This window comes from Coloeus monedula (genome assembly GCF_965178545.1).
Source record: "Coloeus monedula genome assembly, chromosome: 8".
NCBI classification, from domain to species: domain Eukaryota; kingdom Metazoa; phylum Chordata; class Aves; order Passeriformes; family Corvidae; genus Coloeus; species Coloeus monedula.
Window position 1 is genome coordinate 11,083,651 of NC_138788.1, and position 23,362 is coordinate 11,107,012.

Consider the following 23,362-nt stretch of genomic DNA (forward strand, 5'->3'; position numbering starts at 1 on the left):
AGAGAAAATATAGCACAGAATACCTTTAACCTTTTATCTCATATATGTATGTATTTATTTTTTCTTTAGATGGAAGCTCTTCTGACCTGAAATCCCTGCATTAAATCTCTGCTATTACCCTTTAATTTTTGTGAGTTTTCTCTTCTTGTCTAAATAGCTTCTGAAAAAAACCTTACATTAAAAGATAGAACAGTTATCTGTTCCATTTTCAGTGGTTTCTCAAACTAAGTTCCTGTGTGTAGCTTACTGTGTATGATCAGTAAATTGTCAGAAATTATGAGTCAAGAAAATTTCATTTTGTACTGTTTTCACTGTTGGAACACAGCTGTGTTTCAAAGTCAGAAGCCTCAATGTTCAAGTGAACTCAATGGGAGATCAACAACTGGAAGGTTGCGTGTTTGGTTTTGCTTTGGTTTGGTTGGGTTTTCAAATCAGTAAATACTTTAGGCCTATATAAACGTTCTAGACTCTCTTATAGATACCTGACATTTCCTGCAAGGAGCATGGAAAATAAATATATGCATGAGGATGTCTTCAAACTTGAGAAAATATCAGTACACTAATCCAAGTAGGGAACTTTGTTACAAATATCACTCCTGTAGGATGCATTTGCCTCTTTACAATACAGATGAGATCAAATTTTTATTTCTATTATGTACAAAAAAGAGAACTATACAGGCCATCAATAAACTACTCTGATGTGACACATGCAGAGCAGATATTAAGGCCTTGCTGTATCTACTGAAACATGAAAATTTGTTTAATCATTAAAGCACACAGCAATATCTCACTAAAGCCTGACAGGGCTAGAAATTGTACAGTGGTGTAATAAACACAGAGCAAAGAAACTGATTTATGCTCTGATCCTGGCTCAGCAAATTAAAACACATCTGTTCTGGTACAATAGTCACTGATACTGTGTTTTGTGTGTAAATGGAAAAGTGTGACAGTTTTTTTTTGAAGGTTAGTGGGCAGTATTCATCATCCTTTCTCCAGTCAGACAAAATGTTTACATTCATTCAGTCTTGGTCTTGCAAGCAAGAAATGGGAAATTCTACTTTGTGGGTGTCTTTTGCAAGCACTTCACCTGTTTACATTACTCACCTTGTTACTTCTCATCTAAATTCGGAAATTTTACTGAATTTGAAAATGAGAGAGAAAAACCTTCTAGTATGCAAATTAGATCTAAAGCAAGGAAAAAGATCAGAAAGTTGATACGTGAAAGGAGAGGAGGGGAGAGGAATAGCTCCCCTGGGATCTATTTATGTTTTCACAACTCCAGCCATCATTAGGCTCTTGTTTCTCCTAAATACTTCTGAGGGAAACAAAGACATGAGCAAACATGGAAGATGAGCTTTTACCAAACCAACTGCACAAAACAAAACAAAGCCCACAGTGAGATTCTTGTTTACTTTGGATTTCTGCAAATAGGCAGAGTAGAAGAATTAAAGTAGTCTCTTAGTAGAACCTTCCTGGCTTTGTACAACTCATTCCAGGGCAACACTGCCAGGTGGCACTCCAGGGGGAACACATGGACCAAAGACCAAAGACAGTGCATGGCACAGCACTGCTGCTAAATAGCCCTGGCTGGGATGACCTTCCTGCAGAGATCCCAAAGAGCCCATTACTGGCTGATGGGCAGTTGCTGGAGGGGCCGTGGCAGGTACAGTTCTGAACACACAGAGACTGAGGAAAGTTTGTGAAGCTGGGGGTAATTCTTTCTGGAATCAAAGGCTCCTTTAAAAAATAATTTAAGGAAATACATAAAAGCAGAAATTATTTGCAATTCAAAATCAGCAGTCACTGAACACTTCACCCTCTGAAGGCATTACAATCAGAAGTGAGTGCCAGTTCTCTGGCTTGCCGTGCAAGCTGCTTTTGGATCTCTACCCACTGCTCACTCAGTGCATGGAAATGTTACCCTTTCCCACTTCCTGCAAGTGGAAGACAAGGGTGAAAAATTGCAAGCGTTAAAACTACTGTCAGTCTCAGGGACTGTTTTTGAAAAAAACACATCTCCTCAAATTTTTATTAACTTGCAGCCTCTTCCTTCTCTCAAGCCTATATGCACATTTAACCACCAGGATCTTCTTTTAAAAACAGTGTCAGAAGAAATACTTGTACTTGCAAATCTCCAGGTGTTTAATCTCAACCAGAAAGACAAGTCGAGCACAAAACTTCAACTGTGCAGCCTCTTAAAACAGCTACAGGTTTTACTATCTCTGAAATAAGCATTACTGACTGAAGTGTGGAATACTTCACAGGACATGCAAATCCATAATCACTATTTAAAAAATTAAATGCTAATATATATGCATATATTTACTTCTTTTAGCACCAGGTTCTGTTTCTGCACCACACATTTTATTATCTTGATGTTTCTTAACAAGTAAGATGTTTCTTTTTGTCTTCAAATAATTTTGACATAAGAAAAATACTATATACTAAACCCAAATATATATTTTTTTCATTCACAGTCTTTCAGTATTGATATGCAAATTAGTTTTGATGCTTCTGAATTGTGAACACTTGGCTGCTTAGGCACATGAACATTTAAGTTTGCAATGCAGACTGGATCCTTTGTGTAACCTGTTCTAAAAATATGGCCATATTTATGGATGTATAGGAGACAGTAAATAATGAACATTCATTAAAAATGGCTGCTGTGGGCCAAGGAAAAATGAAGTTTTTCCCAGCCAAAAGGAGGGCATTACCCCACCATTTGTGTGCTCTATAATGAATATACCACTTGTAGAGGAAAATGGGATTTAATTCTGTGCCCGTGAGTTTCTTAATATCTACACTGTGACTGACAGTATACTGAATAAATTATATAATAAATCAGCATAAACTCTGGAAAAACAGTTAGGGCCTGATTAGATTTTGCCTCGTATATTGTGCAGCCATTCATTCTGGGGCAGTTTTTGACCCACTATACCCATTTTTCCATCATGTAATTATGTACAGAAAATACAGAGAAATTAAAAAATCAGGCCCGTGTTCACACAGACTGGACTGAGACAATCAGCTGCCAAAAGCTTTCTAATAATAATAGCAAACAATTACTTAGAATTGTAACATGCTTTGATTTTCTATCAAAATGAATGAGTAAGACAGCAACATTAAGTCCTAGTGCAGTTCCCTGAGCCACTATTGCCATAGCTGTAAATGGCTGGGAAGCAGGGTGACTGGATTTACCAAATGCAGAAAAGGAATGAATTGCTTAGGTAATAGGAAGCTACCAGCAAATTTCATCAAGCCAAGTGAAAAGCAGCAAAATGGACAAGAATATTCTGAAACCATGGCGGCCGCACAACACAAACTATAAGAAGGCAAACAAAAGCAAAGCAGATGTATCTCTAACACCACATTTTATGGGTATTCCTGCCTTTATCATAGCATCTCCTCGAAGCATAACAAAATCCAACAGCAACAAAACAAACAAAAAACAACCACGAAAAAAAACAACCACCAAAAACTGGAGGGAAAAACAATGCATTAGTTATGAGCCAAATTATAAAAAGCCTGCAATTCCCAGTGGTTAAAACTCAGAGAAAAACAACAGTGCCACTTTGTCGAGCTCATCTCTAGAAAAATAGGAAAGTAATTTTAGAAAAAGGTAATTCCCAGGCATTCTTTCCTTCTTCACATTGTTATAAAGCTTTTCAATATGTCTTGTATAAAAGCAATATAATGTTTTCATTATAAAAACAAAGTATGTTTAAGAATACTTTCAATACATATTTCAGTTTTTCATGATTTTGTTGAATTAAGATAAATCCCAACACTTCAAATTTGGACTTAGAAACTGAACTCACTGTCTTTATTAGAGATTTCACATGTTTTACTTGGGTGTAACAACACAACCAAAATATAGACTATAGCTTCAGGCAAACAGGAAATATATCCTAGTGCTATTTAGAAAAAATCTTTAAAAAAAATAAATGGGATGTACTGAATGAAGGCACATTTTAGAACATCTGAAGAACAATTATCATGTTGGTGTTTATAAAAAGGAAGACAACTGCACTGGCTTTAGACGAGCAGATGGATTCAAATAATCTTCTGTATGATGCATCTCTGAATGAATATTTAAATTACTTTCCATAAAGGCAATTAATCTGCAGTTCTACCTGAAACAAACAAGCTTCACAATGACTTCAATGAAAGAGTGAAGTAAAATGTTGACATGAGTGATGACTCTTAGGTATTCAAAATCTGCTTGTGTGTAAACTGAAACTCAAAGCTCTCCACAAACATCCACGCTTAGTAAGGTTTATTCAAATGTTAGATTTCTGTGAACAAGTGTCTTGAATCGTGTAACACAGAGTACATGGCTGGGTAGGAAAGGTTTTGTTATTCTACAGGTTACCAACACTGAGGCTGGTGATGTTTTGGGCATTATGAATGTTCAGAGCCTTCTTTGGGAGCCTTCCTGCTACATTGCTAGTTTAAATGGCTTTATTTATACTAATATTGATTTACCATTCAGTACACTGGGAATGCATTATGAATAAAACATCATCAATTTAGTGGTCTAACTGTAAAAGCAGTTGCCCAATGAACAGAGGCTGAAATGTCTAGAAGATAATTGAGTTACATGGTAGTAAACAAAATACTACATTACAGCCTCTGACAAGCTGCTAATTTGCTAGAGCTGCTAATGTTTTCCACTGGCCTTTCCATATTGATACTGATTTGTATTGATGTAACTATGGTTTCATCTGACTACATGGAAGTTAGGTTTTTTTGATTCTTCATTGCATCCAACAAGATTCTTCAGACCTCTAGTTTGACCTCCAGCAGCAGGAGTTGGCTTTTAGATCCTGGGGCCCTTCCTCCATGTGTTATGTTTCTGAGTGCCTTAGGACACAGCCAAGGGCTGCTGCATGCTCCCAGGTGAAACTCTTCATTTCAGGAAGAACCCAGACTATGGCCACAGATTTGGCCCACAGTTTACAGCCACTCTGACACGCCCTCGTGAATACCCTGATACCCAGCTGATAAAGGCAGTCACATGGTGCAACTGGCTCTGCAATCACCACAGCAATTTGTGAGAACAAGGCAAGGAAGCTTTCCAGGAGGCTTTAATGATGGTGTTCTTGACCTTGAATTAGACAGAATTGAAAAGCAGTGGAAAGCATTCTCAGTTTGCTTTTAACTAATAAGGAAGCCCTCCGTTTTTAATAAAAATACAGGCCACAATCAAAAATGACTGATGAACCCTTCTCTGTTCTATAATTAAATTAATAGATCCAAAGGTACAAAATTCTGACATATATAAACACGTACGCATGCTCATGATGCATGAAGCACATGTATCTTACAGCTCACCTAGAACACTATGATCTCATGGGTGTTGAAGAAGCTGTCAAGACACATTTTCCAGAAACCTAAATGACAACTGTGCTACTGTAAATCACAGTGTCAGCAGAGTTCACTCTAAAGAAGGAGAAAAGCAAAAGTCACAGCTGACATGGAGCCCTGGAAAATTCAAATTTTACAGCTGAATGTTTCAACAGATAACTAGGCAGAAAATGTACTGTGTTCTTTGCTTTTCACACTTTTCTCTCAGGTGAAGGAGAATGTTTTCTTCCTTAAATATATTCCCTTTGTGTAAAGTTTAAGAATACATATATTTTTTAGTACATTAGCAGTCGGAAATCTGAAATCTGTTTTCATCTGTGAGAAGCTTCCAGATGACATCACTGAGCTCATAAGAAATCTTTCTACATGTTTTTTTTTAAATCAAGTAATTATTAGAACTTAAGGGATATGAATTTAAATCGTGGTATACCTGGAGTATTTTCCCATATTCAAATTAAAGCAGCAGTTCCAGACGGATTTCTACAAAGCATTTTCTGTAACTACTTAAGAAACTACTTCTTTATCTAGTTCAAAGAAAAGTAAATCTAGGGATACTATTGATAACTAATTTTTCTTCTCTCACACTTGGCTACATTTGGGAACTTTAGGCTAACTTTGTTAATTACAGTGCTTTCTAGCTGCTTGCAGCATTCTTGCACATTGATTTTGTGTACTGCTCCTCAAGGGAAAAAATTACCTTTAATCACTCAATAAAGTGAACCAGACACTGGAGCACTGTTGAAAGTCAAATGAGAACAACAGTGGGATAGTAAAAACTTCACACCTAACGAGTGGCAGTGTAACAACCATGTGCAGCTCTGACAGTGATCCAGTTCTGGACATCCTCTGGGGTCTGACACAGTTCTCAGTTAAGCCACTAAAAATCAGGCACTAAATTGCCTCATTTCCTACCAGCAGTTGAACTAAGGTAAGTGAGCTAGCAGCTCACAGCAGGACAATCTGAAAGGGGTGTTTGAAGCCACTACCTGGAAACAGAAATTACTTTAATGAAGGAACCAACTCCATCTCAACTTCTGAAAAAGTTATAAACAGAAATAAACACAAATTTTTACTTAATTTTTGAATACAAAGTCTGGAATTAAGAGTCTTTCATTTATGCTAAATTTCACAAATGAAACATGATAAAAGGAACTGATCTCATACAGCAACTGTGCAGAATAATTTGTTCCTACCACCTCCTCAGTTCTCAAAGCTTCTGTCCCCACCCTGTAAACAGTAGCGTGGTTATGAGAGAAAATAGGAAAGGGAGTTCTGTCCCATGACTAATGAACAACTACTTTCTTGTAGTTTGGATTGAATATCTATAAGTGTTTATAGCACACTTCAAGTCAAAAAGATTCCTTTCATCAAGCATATTGGAATGAATTTATAATAGCCATATGCACTCATGAAAGATCCATGCTGTGTTTAATTGTGAGAAGCAGTGGTAACAGCAGTGGCAGAAAGTTCCATGGAATTACATACAATTTAGACCTCAGTCCTCTCCATTGTGGACTAAGAACTCCTGTGTATTTTATTATGGATGTTAATCTTGGATAGAGAGCTAGGGTTTGAAGCAGAGCCAATGCCAAGCTGCACAGCTCTTTTGGAGTTTTACCTCTTCAAAAGAGTCGTGAATTTGTGATTTGACAGTCCCATTCACTGAAAGGCCAGGAGAAGAAGGAAGAACTGACCTTTCTGAAATTGAAAAGGGGAGGCAGCTGTCATCCCCTAAATGTTTGCAAGGGAAAGGCAAATTTCTGTTTCCCACACCCCACTCCATTCTGCCTCCATGCCAGCAGCACATGGTGCAGTGACACACACAGGTTAGTTGCCTGCAGTCACAGAAATCTCTTCCCTTTGTTTTCCTACCATCTTCTACTGTTTACCTCCTGTGGGGAAAGCAGTTTAAGTGTCAGGATCTGCTCCTAACTGGGTGAACTGGAATTAAGCTAAACCAGCAACAGCACTTCACACAGCCCCACGCTTTCCCCCCTGCATGACTACACACAATACCTGCTGGCACCCTCCTTGAAAGAGCTGTCTTTGCTTAGCAGGAAAATAGTATTGCTTCAAAGGAGCTGTCAAACTACTAACTTGTAATCTTTTCCCTTGAGGCTGGATCAATAGGACTGCAGGTTCAATACTTAGCAGAGCAAGAAGAAAGACCAATAAGGTGTCCAGCTGCTGGGAAACCAGGGAAATTTACTGACCTTGGCTCTGCAAGTGCTTTCTGGGCTTTAAATAGATAAAATAATAAATATAATTTAGTCTATCGTAAGCCGAAGCCTGTGAAATGGAAAGCACATTCTTGCAAGTGTGCAGGCAAAGGAACAAGAGCTGGAGGCATGGCTGATAAGCACTTAGATATAGACTAACAATAAGCAGGATATGAGCAATTCATCCAGGACTAGCAAGGTTCTAGACAGGATGCCTGTGGTATGTTAGAGGGGGCGATCAGGAAACAAACAGATACAGCATTTAAAGATGCACAATATGAGCTGAATGTCTTGTGCTGGTAGTGACTGACAGCTAAGCATGCCTTGTGCATGGATAAACTCCAACTCACACATACACAATGCCACTGGAAAGAGAAAGCATGGTCCAGCAGCTAAGGACCAGACTTCAGTGCATGTAAAAGGGCACCACTGCTCAGATTCAGGCTGCTGGACAGAGGAGCAAGGCTTTCTGCATTTGCTTTGGTCACCATCAACAATCACTATGATTTCTTTCAGTCTTACCATAAACAACCTTTGTAGATGTCTGGGCTTTTTACTTGTATGCAACACTCCTTATTTTGTGTAAAAGTGTCACTTTTATATCTTTACATATGAGTTCTTCCAAATAACTCTTCCTCTTATATCACATGGTTTTCATAAATGATTCTTCATTTCCAAGCAGTAATAGCAGAGCTTTCTGTCCACACACCTCTCCTTTTTGTTTTTTTGTAATGTGATAAAGCCTGAAGGAGCTGCAGTAATAGAGAAATGTACTCACACGCAGATCAGTTCAAAATGGAGAGACAATGGTAATGAAAAATTACAGGTAAATACAGCAAGCTACCATGATGGCTTACTAAACAAAATCATAATTGCTCACAATGGCTGCTCTAATAGTAGCAGATAGAGAAGAAAATCTTAAAAGTATTTTAAATAAAGGGGGCAAGAAGTCTTCAGAATGTAAAGCAATTTGATTTTCAATATTTTTTCAGTAAATCCACCTGGGAGTAAACTCTCTGAAAAAGTTGCTGAATATTCTTCACAAATGCAAAGAACTGCCTGACACAAACTTGAAAAGACTTTTTAAAAAATTATTAGTTTTAACTAGCCCTGCACTGTATAGGCTCTGTTCCTGACATGTTTGTGTCCATGAAACTGTTAACACACCACACCTGTTTCCCCTTTGGGATCACATGTTCTTGATTATCTGTCATTTTTAACATCTACCATACCTGCTAAGAAAAACTGCTGCCTTCTATCTTCAGAACATGCCAAATCTTTAGAATACAGCTTCCAGTTAAAAAGCAGTCAAGAAGGACAATGTATTGTGAAAGAATAAGAAAGCTCATTTCACATTAGCAATTAGCCTATTTACATTAATTATTCAATTGCCTCATTCTACGATTTCCCTGATGTTCTTTCATGCTTCCTTTCTCCTTGCAGCATGTTACAGCTCACATTACCTCACTCTGATACTTTGCTCCCTTCCAACGGGAGCCATGAGTCTAAAACATTTATTTTGTTTGCTAATAACCTGCCTGTGTAGACACTTTGGAGCTCTAATGGCGTAAGAAAAACAATTCCAAAGCCTTCAAAGGAACTGACAGACTGAAACAATCATTATGACCTAAGTAGAATGAATTAGTGTGTGAAGGATCATCTGATTTCTCAGAAAAGAGCAAAACACCTCCCTTTACTTATAAAAGAAGCTGAGAGCTGAATTGAAGCTGAGGAATCATTTGGGTTCTGTTACATTATGGGTCTGGCTTGAGTTGAGACAACAATAAAGTACCAGAATCCACCACAGAACCTCAAAATCTAACTCCAAATACTGTGAGATCTTTGAAAAATACTATCAGAGCATTTACGGCAAATTTTTGATAGGAATATGTTCAGGAAATACAGAAAAATAATGTTCCACAGCAAGTAAACAGATTATCATGACTCTAATAACATTTCTTGTGCTTACATCCACCCACATAGAGAATATATATAAAACTGCAAGGACTGGTTCATATTTGGTGCCCCAAGAAAACCTCTATGTGTAGGTTATAAAAATTACTGCTTTATAATAAAGTAAAATTACAATATTGTTACTATTTAAATGCAATGGTACAAACCCAACATGAGCCTATCCTCAGTCCTTCAAAAGCAAGACAGATTTTCCAGCCACACAGAGGGTTTAACAACCCCTCTGTCTAATACACCAGGGGGCTCTCATTCATCCTGCAGCACCACTGTGACAGGAGCATCATCATCCTGTGCCCGAGCTCAGCAGTGATGGGAAGCACAGGTCTAAGCAGCCTTGGAAACTCCTGTGCTCCATGTAACCACAGGATGGGGACAACAGAGGTGACAGCTGAGCATGCCTTCCCACTCAGGCCAAACTGTACTTCTCAACCCGTTTTCTAATGGAAGGTTCTGTGATGAGAGTGTCATCTGGTGTCCAAACTTATTCCACATCTGTTCTTCCTGCCAAGATTCCCAACAAAGGAAACACCCATTCCTACCAAAGTTTTCTGAGGAAACCACACAGATTGGGGATGGTGATTGACACTACTTGACTGTGGCATTACTTCTTTTACATAAAATCAAGCAGGTGGCAATAACTGGCAGCTTGTGTTAACCCAGGTGTATCCCTGCAGCAGCCATAAGCCACAAAGTCTACAGATATTTGATCTGCTGGTCACAACTGTGTCAGTCCTCTCTGAGAACTGACTGGCAGACAACAGAGAACTCTACCTTTTTTGATAAAGGGAGTAAAACATAATCCCTGCTAAATCTATCATCTTGAAAGTATCCTTTTCTTTTCTAATCTTTCCCAGACAGTGGTTCAAAATAAATTTTGATATTCTGTAATCCTTTTTTTAATCTCACACTTTCCCTTCTCCATTTACTTGCATAAATTAGGGACCTGGAGGTGTCCTGCAAATGTGTGCAACATAACAGGTATATTGTCATACACAATTTTTATTTGAGTCAGGAATTCTCTGATTCCATTCCAGATGTTTCCCAGTCACAGTTCCAGAATGTTTTAGATACTAAGCCTTGCATATAACTATTTTTTTGCATCCTTCAGTTCCCATGGAAGACAGTGAAAAGCTCTCAGTGAATTCAGGAGATTTTAAACAAATTTTTTATCTTTTTTTCTGACAAAATACTACATCAACTACAATTCTAGAAGTGACATAAATCCCAGACCCCTAGGGCTCAGTTTACTTAAGCAGATATGTACACTTTCTCAAACAGAAGTAAAACCTAGACAATGATAAAGCAGTGAATTAGAAAATAGATCATTAATATCGAGAAGGCTGTACTTCTGCTGGATTTACTTGCTTTACATCTTCCTAGAAAGCATTTATTAAAAAACTGGAAGATTCCTCCTCAGGAGCAAAAGAAAGAGCATGCTTTTGTGCTCAAAGCAGCAAACTTTAGTCACTGTCGGAGGTTTTTCAAACAAACCACTGCCATTTCTGTGTCCTTCCAAAAATGCTACAATACAAGCTATATTTTATAAGATATATTTCCCACAGTTCAGCTACATGAATATGCCCACTGCCCTTTGCTGCTGCTCAAGGATCCATAATGAATAGACCTTCAGAAATATTCAGCTCCTTTACTGAGAACGCCTGATTTGCAGAACCATTATCACTATTTCAGTGTGCTAGATTTTCCTCTTGAAAACAAGTTTCCTCCTGAAAACAACATTAGCCATCTGAAGTTAAACCTCGATCTGTAAACATCTGCAACATGTTCCTGTTAAACTGAAAATTTTCTCTTCCCTGGCTCCCCTGATGTCAGAGATTATTCAGCTTCTGCATCTCTCAGCATTCTTTCAATCCATCCTTCGACCTGCTCTGATCAGCTCCTCCACAGATGCCTGAACTACACCACCACTCTGAATTCCCCTGGTAAAATAGTTCTTCTCCACAACAGCACCCATGCTGCTGCAATTATGTTTTAAAGGTACAGCTTTTAGGGTAACTACCTCATGTTTCCAGATCTGTGATATCAGCCTCTGAACTTTCCTTTCAACCTGAAGGCAAGTGGAGACCCGACAGTGCTACAGCAGATCCTTGGCAAGCATGCACACAGCCACCTACAGACAGGCAATGAATAAATTCTGTGCTACACTCACTACACACCTGAGAGATCCCTGTTATACTGTGTATGAGCAGCAACAATCCTAAAACATTGCTCTCCACTAAAGCTGGGGAAATACTTTGAGATCAACATCCTCTGCAAAGACCAGCACTCCTATATTCTGAATGGAAAATAACCAAATGCAGAACACAGTATGTGAAGGTGAAAAGTCTAACATCTGAAGTTAAAAATATCAAAAGTATAAAAAGTAACAGCTGACAAACTAATTGGAACGAAAAAAAAATGCTGAAACAGATTTCAAGCACAAGAAAAAGGTTAAAGGACAAATGAAAGAGCCAACATGGAAATAATACCTGTTTCAGCCACCTGCAACCTTTTGTTAAATACTTATGGGATGAGGAGTCTTTAGTTTTGTTGCCATATGGAATTCTACCCCCAGTGTCTTATGCCTGCAATAAACTGAAAACTCCAATTTGCTAATGTCTGTGACAGTTTGGCAAAGCTCTTCAACCCATAGGGAAGGCTGATAACTTTCCCTTTACTTGGCATGGGTCCCACAGCAGTTTGAAAAGAAAAATCCAGCTCAAAGCTAAACTTGGCCAAAACAAGGAATGTGTTCCTCTTTCCAGCCTGTTTGAGACACAACTCTTCTATCCTAAATACCAATTTACTGCCCTGCTTTCCCAGCAACTGGGATCTTGGCAAAGAATGCTCTTAATTCAGACTAGCACAAAAACCTTTCATATAACTTGATACAACATTAGAATGCCCTTATAAGTTTGATTCATATGCTTATACTCATCAATTAGCAGGTAGGAAATCAGAATACAATTATTAACTTTCTGGTTATCACACTGTACAGAATCTACCTTTAATTAAATTTAGACCAATTTCTTAATTTTTATAGTCAAAAAATTGAATAATATTTCTTTTCATTCAAACCTTAGGCAACTATTAGACAATACAAAAGAAATAGACACTGATTACGTTAAATCCCAAGATAGTGCTGGTGACACCTTCATCCCTTGCTCTGATTCTTGTTTGTTCTAACAGTTTGAGAATTGAGTGCAATTGCCCTGTGGCCACAAAGTGGGCATAAGCTCCTTTAAAAAAAGGTTCATTGCTTCACAACCAAAAAGAAGTAAAGATCATATCATATAATTTTATGATTCATGTCAGGATTAAAATTGGTTTTAATTTATAAAAAAAATTTGAAAATAGATATTTAATTATTTTTTCTTTGAAAACTTAAAAAAAATCATTCTAGATTGCAAGGGCAAATGAACTGGGTTTTGGCAGGGACCTGTTATTCAAACAGAGCAAAAAAAGACTGAATTTACATCCAGAATTCAGCTTTACATTAAAGTTTGTATCTTTAACATTTCGATTTTTTTAATGAATAAAACAGTAAAGCCTATTTAAAATGAGCTAAAAACATCTGCTGAAATTTAGGTAACTGATGATAATTTCAAGAGACAAAGAGAGATGGATTAAATTGAAGCTGATATTCATTTAAGGAGTAACTTTTTGTGAATAAAGAAAGAAATGTTCTGATTTGAAAGACTTTTTGTTACCCCAGATTTTACTATTCTGCTTCAAATGAAACATTTTGTAGTGGTTCTTCAAATGAAGACAAAAGGAAAACTTCAGGTACATTAAGCAGGCCATATGTTTCATGTACCATGAAAATGCCCCAGACAATGCACATTTTTAAACACAATCCAGATCAGTTTGACAACTTAAAGTGGAAAATAAGCCCAATATATGAGATAAAGACATTTGCATCATTATTTTTACTTTGCTACTTTAGCTAAACACGTCTGTCTCAAGGCTTCATCTCTATATAACCAGAATATGTTGTATGCCCACTATACAATTTGAAGATAGTGAATCATCTAATGCTTAACTTCAGCTAAAAAGCTGAAACCTGACAGTCAAAGCAGGCAAGCCAAGCTCTATTGACCCTGGCAAAAACGTGTAATTCTGCAATAAACTGATATCTACTTTTTCAGTACTGCTGCAATAGCTCTCTTAGTGCATTGCATTCAAAAAGCCCTTTACATGAGGCAGAATACTAAACTCCCATTTAATGGTCCAAAACTGAGATATAAGAAAATACAGAAGCTGCTCAAGGATGTGAAGGACCTGATTATACCTGTTGTGAGAGATGCTCGAGGCAGCCCCAGTGGCTCGAGTTGTCAGCTGTAATTCTGGGTTTTCTGGAATGGCTTCCATTTGTACTGCCAATTTCTTATACAAGTCAAATATATTCTGCTGTATTTTTGTTCACAAACAAAAATCACAAAAAAATCATATTTAATGTCCTGGTTTCCTGAATACAATACAAAACAACAGGAGGGCCAGGAGTTGGATTCGATAATCCTTGTGGGTCCCTTCCAACTCAGCATACTATATGATTTTGTTTGGTTTTCCTCAGAGTTTGTGTCCATTACAAACTGTAACACAGACATCACATAACATTACCAAACATTGACTACTGCATCTGTAATAACCTCTTTAGATTCCACTACTGCAGAAGAGTTACAAGACAGTGGAGCTGTTCACAATTTACAGTTGTAACAATTAATCTGACCAGAGCTGCAGAAGCCAAAACAACTCATGCAGGAAATAGGTATCAAAACATCAGTGACATGGGTCCCTGCAAAGAAAACCACTGAGCTTTAGGGTGGGGGTGTATCTTAATTATCTTTTGTCAGGCTCGTGGAGTGAGAGAAGGAAAAAAGAGGTAATTTGCTTACTTTTATAAGTCATTGCATTCAGTTTCTCAAGATATGAGCAGCCTGACCTGAGAAACCAAAGAATGATCATCTCAGTTCTTGCAGATTAACAGACTAATTCAAAAGCCACTGAAATTAGTAGAAAGACTGCACAGGCATTGGCTTAACTCCAGACACCTCCTTAACTGTAAGCATAAATTATGTTCATAACTACTCACGGCAATTTATATGGATGTGAACTTCCCACACACAGGGAAAACATTTATCACTGGATCATACAGAAAGATCCTGGTTGGAAGCATTTTTGGCAAATCTCCACAAATGAAATTTTAATCAGTTTGCCTCTCAGAAAGCAGCCACACCAAATGTCTTCTCTAAGAAAAAAAACCAATAGTGTCTGCATCATTGTTCATAAGAAATGAAAGTATGTAGCATTTACAAGCTATACATGACTGACTTCAGTGTCTTTGACTAATTAAGCCAATGAAAATACCAGCTTGTTGATGTCTTTTAACACAGGGATTTGTGTATCATAGAAAGAAATCTGAAGTATGTGAAACACTACACTTATTCAGAAATTTCCTTTCCTGGTTCACTTCAGAACACCCACACAACTTCATCTTAGGGTTGGAGAATCAGATGAGGGTCAGCTTAGTGCTTTGAACAAAGCAATAAACTCATCAAAAGCAGCAATGGAAAAAAAAATTGAGACTTAACTTTAAAGTCTTGCTAGTCCCTCAATTATGTCAGCTATTAAGCCAGAACTCTTTTTTTTTTTTTTTTTTTGATGCCTAAGATTACTGACTATAAAGATCATTGCTAATACCTATGAAAGTAAGATGTCTTACCTGTGAATTTGATATCAAAGATTCAGCTGCATAGCAAATGCTATACAAAGCAAAAGTCTCAGAGATGCTAGCAACTCCAGCAGATAAGACAGCAAATTTTGGATCTGGACATTTCCCATTTCAGGAAAACTGCCTAAAATTATACACTCTCAGTTATTTTTGAGGAAAAAACCCCAGTAATTTTTGTTTGCAAAAGAAAGCAAGAAATAAAAAATGCTAGCCCAGCTTATAAAGTATAACAAGGATTAAAAAGATATGAGTTCAAGTCATTCTTGCAAATCAGGTAAATCAAAAACTTGAATGTCAGTCATCCACATACCGTATCACTGTAGTATTTGCCAGTTAATTTTGGAGTACTTCTCACCCTATGTTGGTCTCAGTACCCTTGCTTGGCTTGCTATTTTGCTGCAAGAATATTTTGGCCAAAATATTCCTGAAAAAAACTTTGGTGATATGAGTCCCAAATAGGTCTACTTAATGACTAAAAAGGAAACAAGAAAATCCTATGCTAGTAGCAGGAAAGATGCACAAATCTGGTTTTAACAGGCACTCGGTTTCACCATGTCAGTAGACTTTGCTTTTTAGGATGAAAGCTGGCAAAATTCATTTCCTGAGCAGATGCTCCCAGCAAATGAGGGCCCAGGTATTACCATGGAACCACTGAGCAATCCTGTTGGTATTCCTCTCAAAGCCAGCCCGCCGAGGGATCTGCTCCTCCCTGAACCAGCGAACGATGACGTCTCGGGAGAAGGGCCGAGATGGGCGCTCCCAGATGTTACTGCATGGAAAGACACAGCACCAGCAGTGTATGGAAACAAGGGGCAATATAAATATTAATCCTTTTTTTACATATTTACAAAACACACAGCTGCAACTTCACTTTTTAAAATTTGTTTAAATTACTTTGTGTTTTTATGGAAACCACAGTGGTGTGATTTTTGTATTTGCAATGGCACCTTAAACATTTTGTTACAGAATTTAAAATGAAAAACAATTTACCACAATAGACGTTTCAGTCAGCTTTCCTTTTCCACCTCATTTTTATTCCAGTGTAAATATTGCCAAGCAATTTTTTTTTTCAGTATATTCCTTTCTACTGGCAAAAAACTCTAAATCAGTATCAGCTATAATGCACTCTGTCTCCAAACACAAAACACTAAGTACAACAGAGGGAATGTTTTGTTTAAATTTTTATGTTTCCTTTGCATTCTCTACTTGCCTGCCTTACTCTTTCTACTACTTTCTATGTGTTTTAGCTAGTAGGAATCATTCTCCATTTTGCATTCTTTTCCTCTCCTGCAATTCATTGTGCTCCCTAAATAGTCAAATGAAAGATTAATAAATACCAAAGACACTTGGTTTTGCCTGAAAAAATCTACAAAAAAACTAAAAGCCTCTGAAACTTAGGACTGCTCTCTTAAAAAAAAAAAACAAAAAAACTGTTAAGCAGCAGACAGCAACACAGAGCAGCAGCAGAGGACAGCAGCAGCTCGAGGCTTAAGACTTGCCTAAGAATTTTCCATTTGACTTTCCAATATCACAGCTTCATATACTGATCTCACGCTGTCTTTTCAAGGCCTCATCTCTGTGTGAATTCTAAGAAATCTGCCTGAAAAATAAATGGCATTTAGCTTGCATTAAATCTGTTTTTCTTCTCCTTTAAACATTCTTTTTCTGATCACCAGGAAATAGCAAGACTGAGGACTCCCAAAAATTGAACAGCTTGTTGAAATGGTGGGGATTGAAGAGGGAGCAATTCAACAGAAAACAAAATCACTGCAGCACAAACCAACCTGGACGCTGCAGACAGAGCCAGCAAAGGACTCGCACTGTTGTTGTTCAGTTTGACCTCCTGCTCACTGTTCAGGTTTGTCCCCTGGAACAAATGACTCAGGCCAGCCACTCTTCCCTTCTGGATGGCGCGCAGGGATTGCCGCCGGTACTCGTCCCGCGCCCTGCGCGCTTTGTGGCTCCTCTCCTCGTCGGCAGCCTTGGAGCGGCGCACTGGGCGGGAGGAAAGGGAGGAGAGATTGAGGAACACAAGCAGCCATTTGCTGCTTACAGAGCTGCTTAGTGCCTTTATTCCTCTATGAGCTGATTTGAAAAATGTATAAATTGCCACACATTACCAAAGGTGGATAACTGGATGACTTCCCTGATGCTTCAAACACAGGCCCACCACGAGAAGAAGCCTCAAATTATCAATGATCTGACCACTAGTGGCAGCAACTGAGACTCTACATATTGTGATTAAATCTGACACTTCTTTTGGCTGTAATAAGAGAAATCCTACTTGAGGGCATCTTTCCCCCTGGAAGTGCACCAAGTGCTATGTTTCAAGGAAAGATGTTAATTACTGCTTAAAATTAAGTCTGTGTCTAACAGAGTTCTTTGCCACTATGAAGACAACTAGAACTGAAGGGTCAACTCCCAAAATTCGTCATTATAAAAACTGACATGTAGGTTGCACTTTGTCAGTACTGTTTTCTTTCTGAAAGGCATATGCTATTTTTGTCATGGTACTTATAATCACAGACATCTCCAACTTGAAATTCACAGTCTAAAAATTGTTTCAGTAACAATGGATAAATAAATAGCCATTGGAAAGAGCATGCTGATGCTATGGATGGGGTTGCCTCACACTTGAGTCTCTGAAATTGTGTATGGAGAACCAGAATTTATGTTGGAAGATTTTAATACACACCTAACAATGGCACTGACCAGGGAGTTACCCATTTCTGTAACCTGAAATGAGACTGCTGCTCTGGCCACTGGGGCTCAGGCATCTTTCCCTAAAGCTTCTTCTTTTGAAAATTAACGTTGCAACAATCCTTTCTTTGACATGGTATAACTTAAATGCACCAAGAATTCTACTGCAAATAGTCATTATCTATCAGCTCTTTTCTGGTGCCTCAAGCCCCATTTGGATGATGGTTTTGAGTCACAAATAACTGCAGCCAGGCAAATTATTCCAGTGCAAAACAAACCTTTAACATACAGTGAAGCAAATATTAAAGGAGCTAGCTATGGCCTCCAGTTGCAATTATCAATCCTGCCGTGACTATCTTGGCTAGATCACACCCAGTTCATAAAGTGCACACCCCATTTCCTACTCCCCTGTGACTGTACCTGTGACTAGGAATGCATTATACAATACCAGACAGCTGCATTTCATTAGGCAGCTTGCATCCCTCTGGTTTACACTCCCAATTTAAAGCAAGCAGAAGTATAACTGGATTTAACTTCCAAATTCTGAGCAGGATTAATGGAATCAAGAAATAAAAGCACTCAAAGCCAAATGAAATGAAATAAAACCTTGTGGGCAAATGAGGGAAAGAGAAAAGACCTTTAAGCTTAAAATTATATAATATTATCATAAGCAGAAAGATATGAAGGACTAAAAGCTCATCAAGATAGCATAATAAACGAGTCATAGATGCTTCATATGCATACAACTGGCAGGATTTCAGTTTCACTTAACTACATACCCTGCAGTTTTGGCTAAACATAGTAACAAACAAATGTACAGCACAGGAAACACAAGTAACAGACTTCACTATTGATCTCACAGATCATTATTTTTAAGGGTAGATAATGTCATTTACATATACTGCTTCAATGGCTCGAGTATTTCTCTGATTTATCCCTTATAAAGCCACTCAGTAATGGTCACTTTAAACGTGAACTTTGTTTTTGCAGCACAAGGAGAGACTGCAAGGAAGATGAGTGCAATGCAGCTTTGCAAGACATCTAGAAACCCACAACTGTTTGTCACAATCACAATATTCAGATTGAGGGCAGACTGCCTGGAGCTTGCTGGGACTCTTTTCTACTGATGTACACGCTGCCTGGCAATGAGAAAGGCAGGGTAGCTTCACGCCCCACTTCCATCACTCCTTTCAATAGACATTCCTATTGTATTTTTGCTAGCCAACAAATCTGTACCATCAGAAGTCAGTGACCCAGACTACCTTTTCCCAAACTATCAAACTTTAGGACTTCTTATCAGCAAAGTATGGGGTGAGGCAGCATAGTTTGCAACTGTTAAATATCAACATTCAGAAAACCTTTTGAAAGTGTGTGTGACATGCAGGCTTCCCTATGAATACATACACAATATATGTGTGTGTGTTTACATTTATCTGCATACCCATACATGTGTATATGTGTCTGTACACACATAAGGATAGGGAAGGCTGCATAGAGATATCGAGATTTTATATACAGAATCATCTCTTTCATGTTATGAAGAATTTTTAATGAAATTTCCCAGCTGAGGTATCTGAAGAATTGTATCATTGACCATAGAGATGCATAGGATCTCTCAATCCATTTTTTTCTCATTACTGGGGTCCTGATTTTCTCCCTATCCCATTCCTTATAGTTACTCCCAAATACATCCCTCTCTCTCCTCTACCTGTAGAAGTTGTCCAGCACAGCTTCAACTGTGGACCTGCGTTCCTATGTTACCCTAAATTTCTTTTAATCTCTGGTCAAGGGGCTTTGTGGGCAAATAATCAAAGTCACTGGCATCAATAACCATGTTTGGTGACTAGAAATAGTATTGGGGATAAAGCAGTCTCCAGTCAGGAATCTACAGAAAGGTTTTCCACTACACCCCAGACAAAATGATATATACCACATGAACCATCCTCCCACACTCACACTTCCCACAAATTGATCTATCTTGAGAAAGTCACTCAGAGTCTGGAGGTAAATCTGGATGTATTTCAGTAGCAGGTTTTTCTTACAATAGAATTTCATGACTATTCATATTTCCCTCTGTGGCTTTGAACCCATCTCACTAGGAAGAACAACTTTATGTCTGGATCAAGTCTAGCACAAATATTTTAAGATAGAAGAAGCCAAAATTCTACATTACTTGTATTTTGAGACACATTGTAGCCTTTCTGGTAATAAGAAAGCAAAGGTAGTCAGGAATTCTAGTACTGTCTTAAGAAGACACAGATTATTTTTCTTAGCTGGCTGTCCTTTAACAGTAAATTTACTTTTGGCACAACCCCTGTGATAAACATGAGTAGTGTAGTCAGTCAATATCCTCAGTAGGGAGATTAGATATCTGGGAAAAAAACCCTAAAAGCTCTGAATCACCATAACAGATCCATATATCTAGCATAAAGAATTACTACGAATAATAATTTACTTACTCTTACATCTTTCTTTTATTTTATGGAATAATGTAAGGACTGACAAGATAGGGAAATGAGGAATTTGTCAAGCTCATGAAAGATCTACAGTTCAGCCAGGTCCTGTAAGATCAGCTCCAAGACCAGTTTTCTCTTCTGGTGTTGGTGATACCAACAACAGGTACATCCTCCAGTGCTTATAAAATGAAGAAAAATTCTGTCCTCATGGAAATTGGAGCTTGTGTAGAAATGCCTGAGCTGCTCAGAGAGGCATGTACCACTGTGACTGGAGCCTCAGCACAGCAGGCCAAAACTGGGCAACCAAACCTTCCTGGAAAACTGGTAAATACATCCAAGGCAGGTGCGTGCTGCCATCATTATCCAGTTGTCATTGCTGGAAATGAATAGTTGAAGCCAGCTCAGACATGTCACTGTGCCCTGCAGTGTGAACAAACCAAAGAGCAACCCACAGATCTGGGTGTGCAGGGGCTCTTTGGATCCTAGAGGGGTCAGCTTGAGTTCCCCTTATTTTCCCTGAGCAGTTTATGAGAATCTATTCTTTCTCTATTCTCACCTAAGCTGCCTTTTGCAAGACTACTTTCTATATTTTCTTAGAATTGGAAAACCCCTATTAGCAAAGTTCTAATACCAAATCTTTTGATATAGATGTGGATTAATTCATACTGTGCTGCAGCTGAACTTGATCAAATCATTTGTGAAAGACTAGGAACTCTCCATTTTCTATAATCTATTTTGTGCTTTTGAAGAGCTTTAATTTACAGTCAGATATGTGAAAGCAGGAGAAAACCCAAACATTTGCCACGAATATGCATTGTAATTTTTAAATTATTTTGTTTTAGCTTTCCCGTTCTTAAAAATTCTTGGAAGCTTGTTTATGAGCTATTTACAATGACTACCTGATAGATAAAATTCAATCTTCAGATTTTCTGAGTGCATATACAAATCACGCAGTGCTTTTATCCCTTTCCTATTTGGAAAATAAAACTTCCCACAAATACTCTGCAATGTGGCTTCTGCTCAGCAATCTTGTCTGAAAGCACGTGAATAATCCCACTCCTATTCAACAGTGCACTGTGAGACCTATTGGAGTTCAGGGGACACATACTTAAGGTTGAGCACTTGCTTAGTTAATGCATAGCTAACTGGGGACCACTCACTTTGAAATTCAGCATCTTATCAATGCTCCTGCCAGTAAACTCACTTGAATTTTTGGGGAAGATAAATATCAAATGAATTCCTTTAAAAGTCAGGCAAAAATAAATTAGTAGACACATTTGTAGGAGAACATAAAAATATAACAATATAAAAAGTTATAAGGAATCAGCCTGGTATCCTCCTTCCAAGAGAGACCAAAAGTCAGTACTCAAGGAAAGACATAAGAATAGATCAACTCACTCATCTCTGTCTACATTTTTATTGGAATAATTTTTTTCAGGAGATGAATGAAGCTGGTCAGATGGTATCTGAGCACTTCCCTGCCTGAGGCGGTTTGCAGGGGTTTGCAAGTGTATTAACAGAATGCCTTTTGCAATATTCAATCAGATGAATATTCATTCTACAGCTTTTCCTATCATGTTTCACAAATTCTTTTTTTGCTTTCACAGAGAGAGGCCACACTTAAATACACTAGAAACCTGAAAAATGGGACAGCACACAGAAAAGTCCCAAACTAACCAGAATATGTACCCTCTGCTATACAAGCTTAGTTTTAGTTCTCATTTCTCAGTTTCAAAAAATAAGAGTTTTGAACAGTAGACCCTCTCAGTCAGCCTTTTCCACTATTCATCTTTTCACTTGCCAACCAATATCCCTGCTGCACTTACCAATTTACACCTGGCCTCTAAAATACCCCAATATATATCTTTTATATGAAATCAAAGTGCAAAATTGCTCTTACAACATCATTTTTCCCTTTTAGCACTGATTTCCCAAGTTATCCGACATTTGTTATTTAGTGTACTGAAAAGCCCTAAAATCATGTATTTCAATTAGCACAGCAGTTCTATGGGCCATTATTGTTCTTTGGCAAACAGCAGAGGCAAACTGAACGAAACAACAGAACCTAATATTAGCACCACTTTGCTTATTGCCTTGGCAATTGAGGGATAATGTGAGGAGGAGAGATGAATCCTCATCACATTCTGAATTCCATCTAACAAATGAATTAGTAGTGTCATCAATATCATTGCTACATTTCTCTCCCCAATACCTGCTCTAGCACTACAGTTCCCCTGCAGCACTGACCCCCGGCTCCATGGAACAGGGCTCACTTCAAGAAGGTAACACCCAAAGGAGCCTGGACTTGTTCCTAATGGGCAATATTATCTGCACTGGAGGTGTGTAGTGGCAAAAAATGTAAATATTTCATCTTCTTGTAATTCTCTTATGCATTTATGCATTTCTTTATTACTTAGAAAAGCTGACTAGTGGATAGGTTTTCCTAACTTTACTAAATTTCCTCTCAGTGCCCCACAGGAATACTTGCAGACAAAATGGAAGTATTACCATAAAAAGAAAAAAAAAAATATCTGGAACTGAAATAAAAAATGAAAAATCTGGTGAACCTGGAGTACCAATTAATTCCATAGCAACTTCAGATGTTCCCACTTCCAAATATTTGTTACTATCTGCTGCACATTTTGGCTTCTGCAGTAAAGTTAAGGAAATGGAAGATGTTAATATGCCTGAGGAAACTCAGTGCAAAGTTGATAGCATAGTCCAAACCAGCCAGCAACTGGTCTCAGATAAGGCACTAAACACTGCATGTTCCTATCTTCAGTAGTCACACCCATTTGCTAATGGAGCACAGTTCTGAGCCCTCAAACCAACGGGGATAAATTGAGACACTGAGATAAGCATAAGAGGATAAACAAGGATATGATACACTCTAGTCATTAGTCTGCAGTTAGTTTAATGCT

At 38.0% G+C, this 23,362-nt stretch overlaps 1 protein-coding gene across 2 annotated transcripts in view; it reads right to left on the reverse strand.

The window, feature by feature from the left end:
• Positions 1-23,362, reverse strand: part of SH2D4B (SH2 domain containing 4B) — a gene marked incomplete at both ends in the record, with an annotated part of 58,830 nt that overhangs the window by 11,417 nt on the left and 24,051 nt on the right. Inside the window, 2 exons of one of the 2 annotated variants that reach the window (XM_082286343.1) lie at positions 15,927-16,054; positions 17,076-17,280. In XM_082286343.1, coding sequence (XP_082142469.1) covers positions 15,927-16,054; positions 17,076-17,280 — 333 coding nt within the window. Of the gene's footprint in view, positions 1-15,926; positions 16,055-17,069; positions 17,281-23,362 lie in introns of both variants that reach the window. The other variant, XM_082286342.1, reaches the window with a different exon arrangement.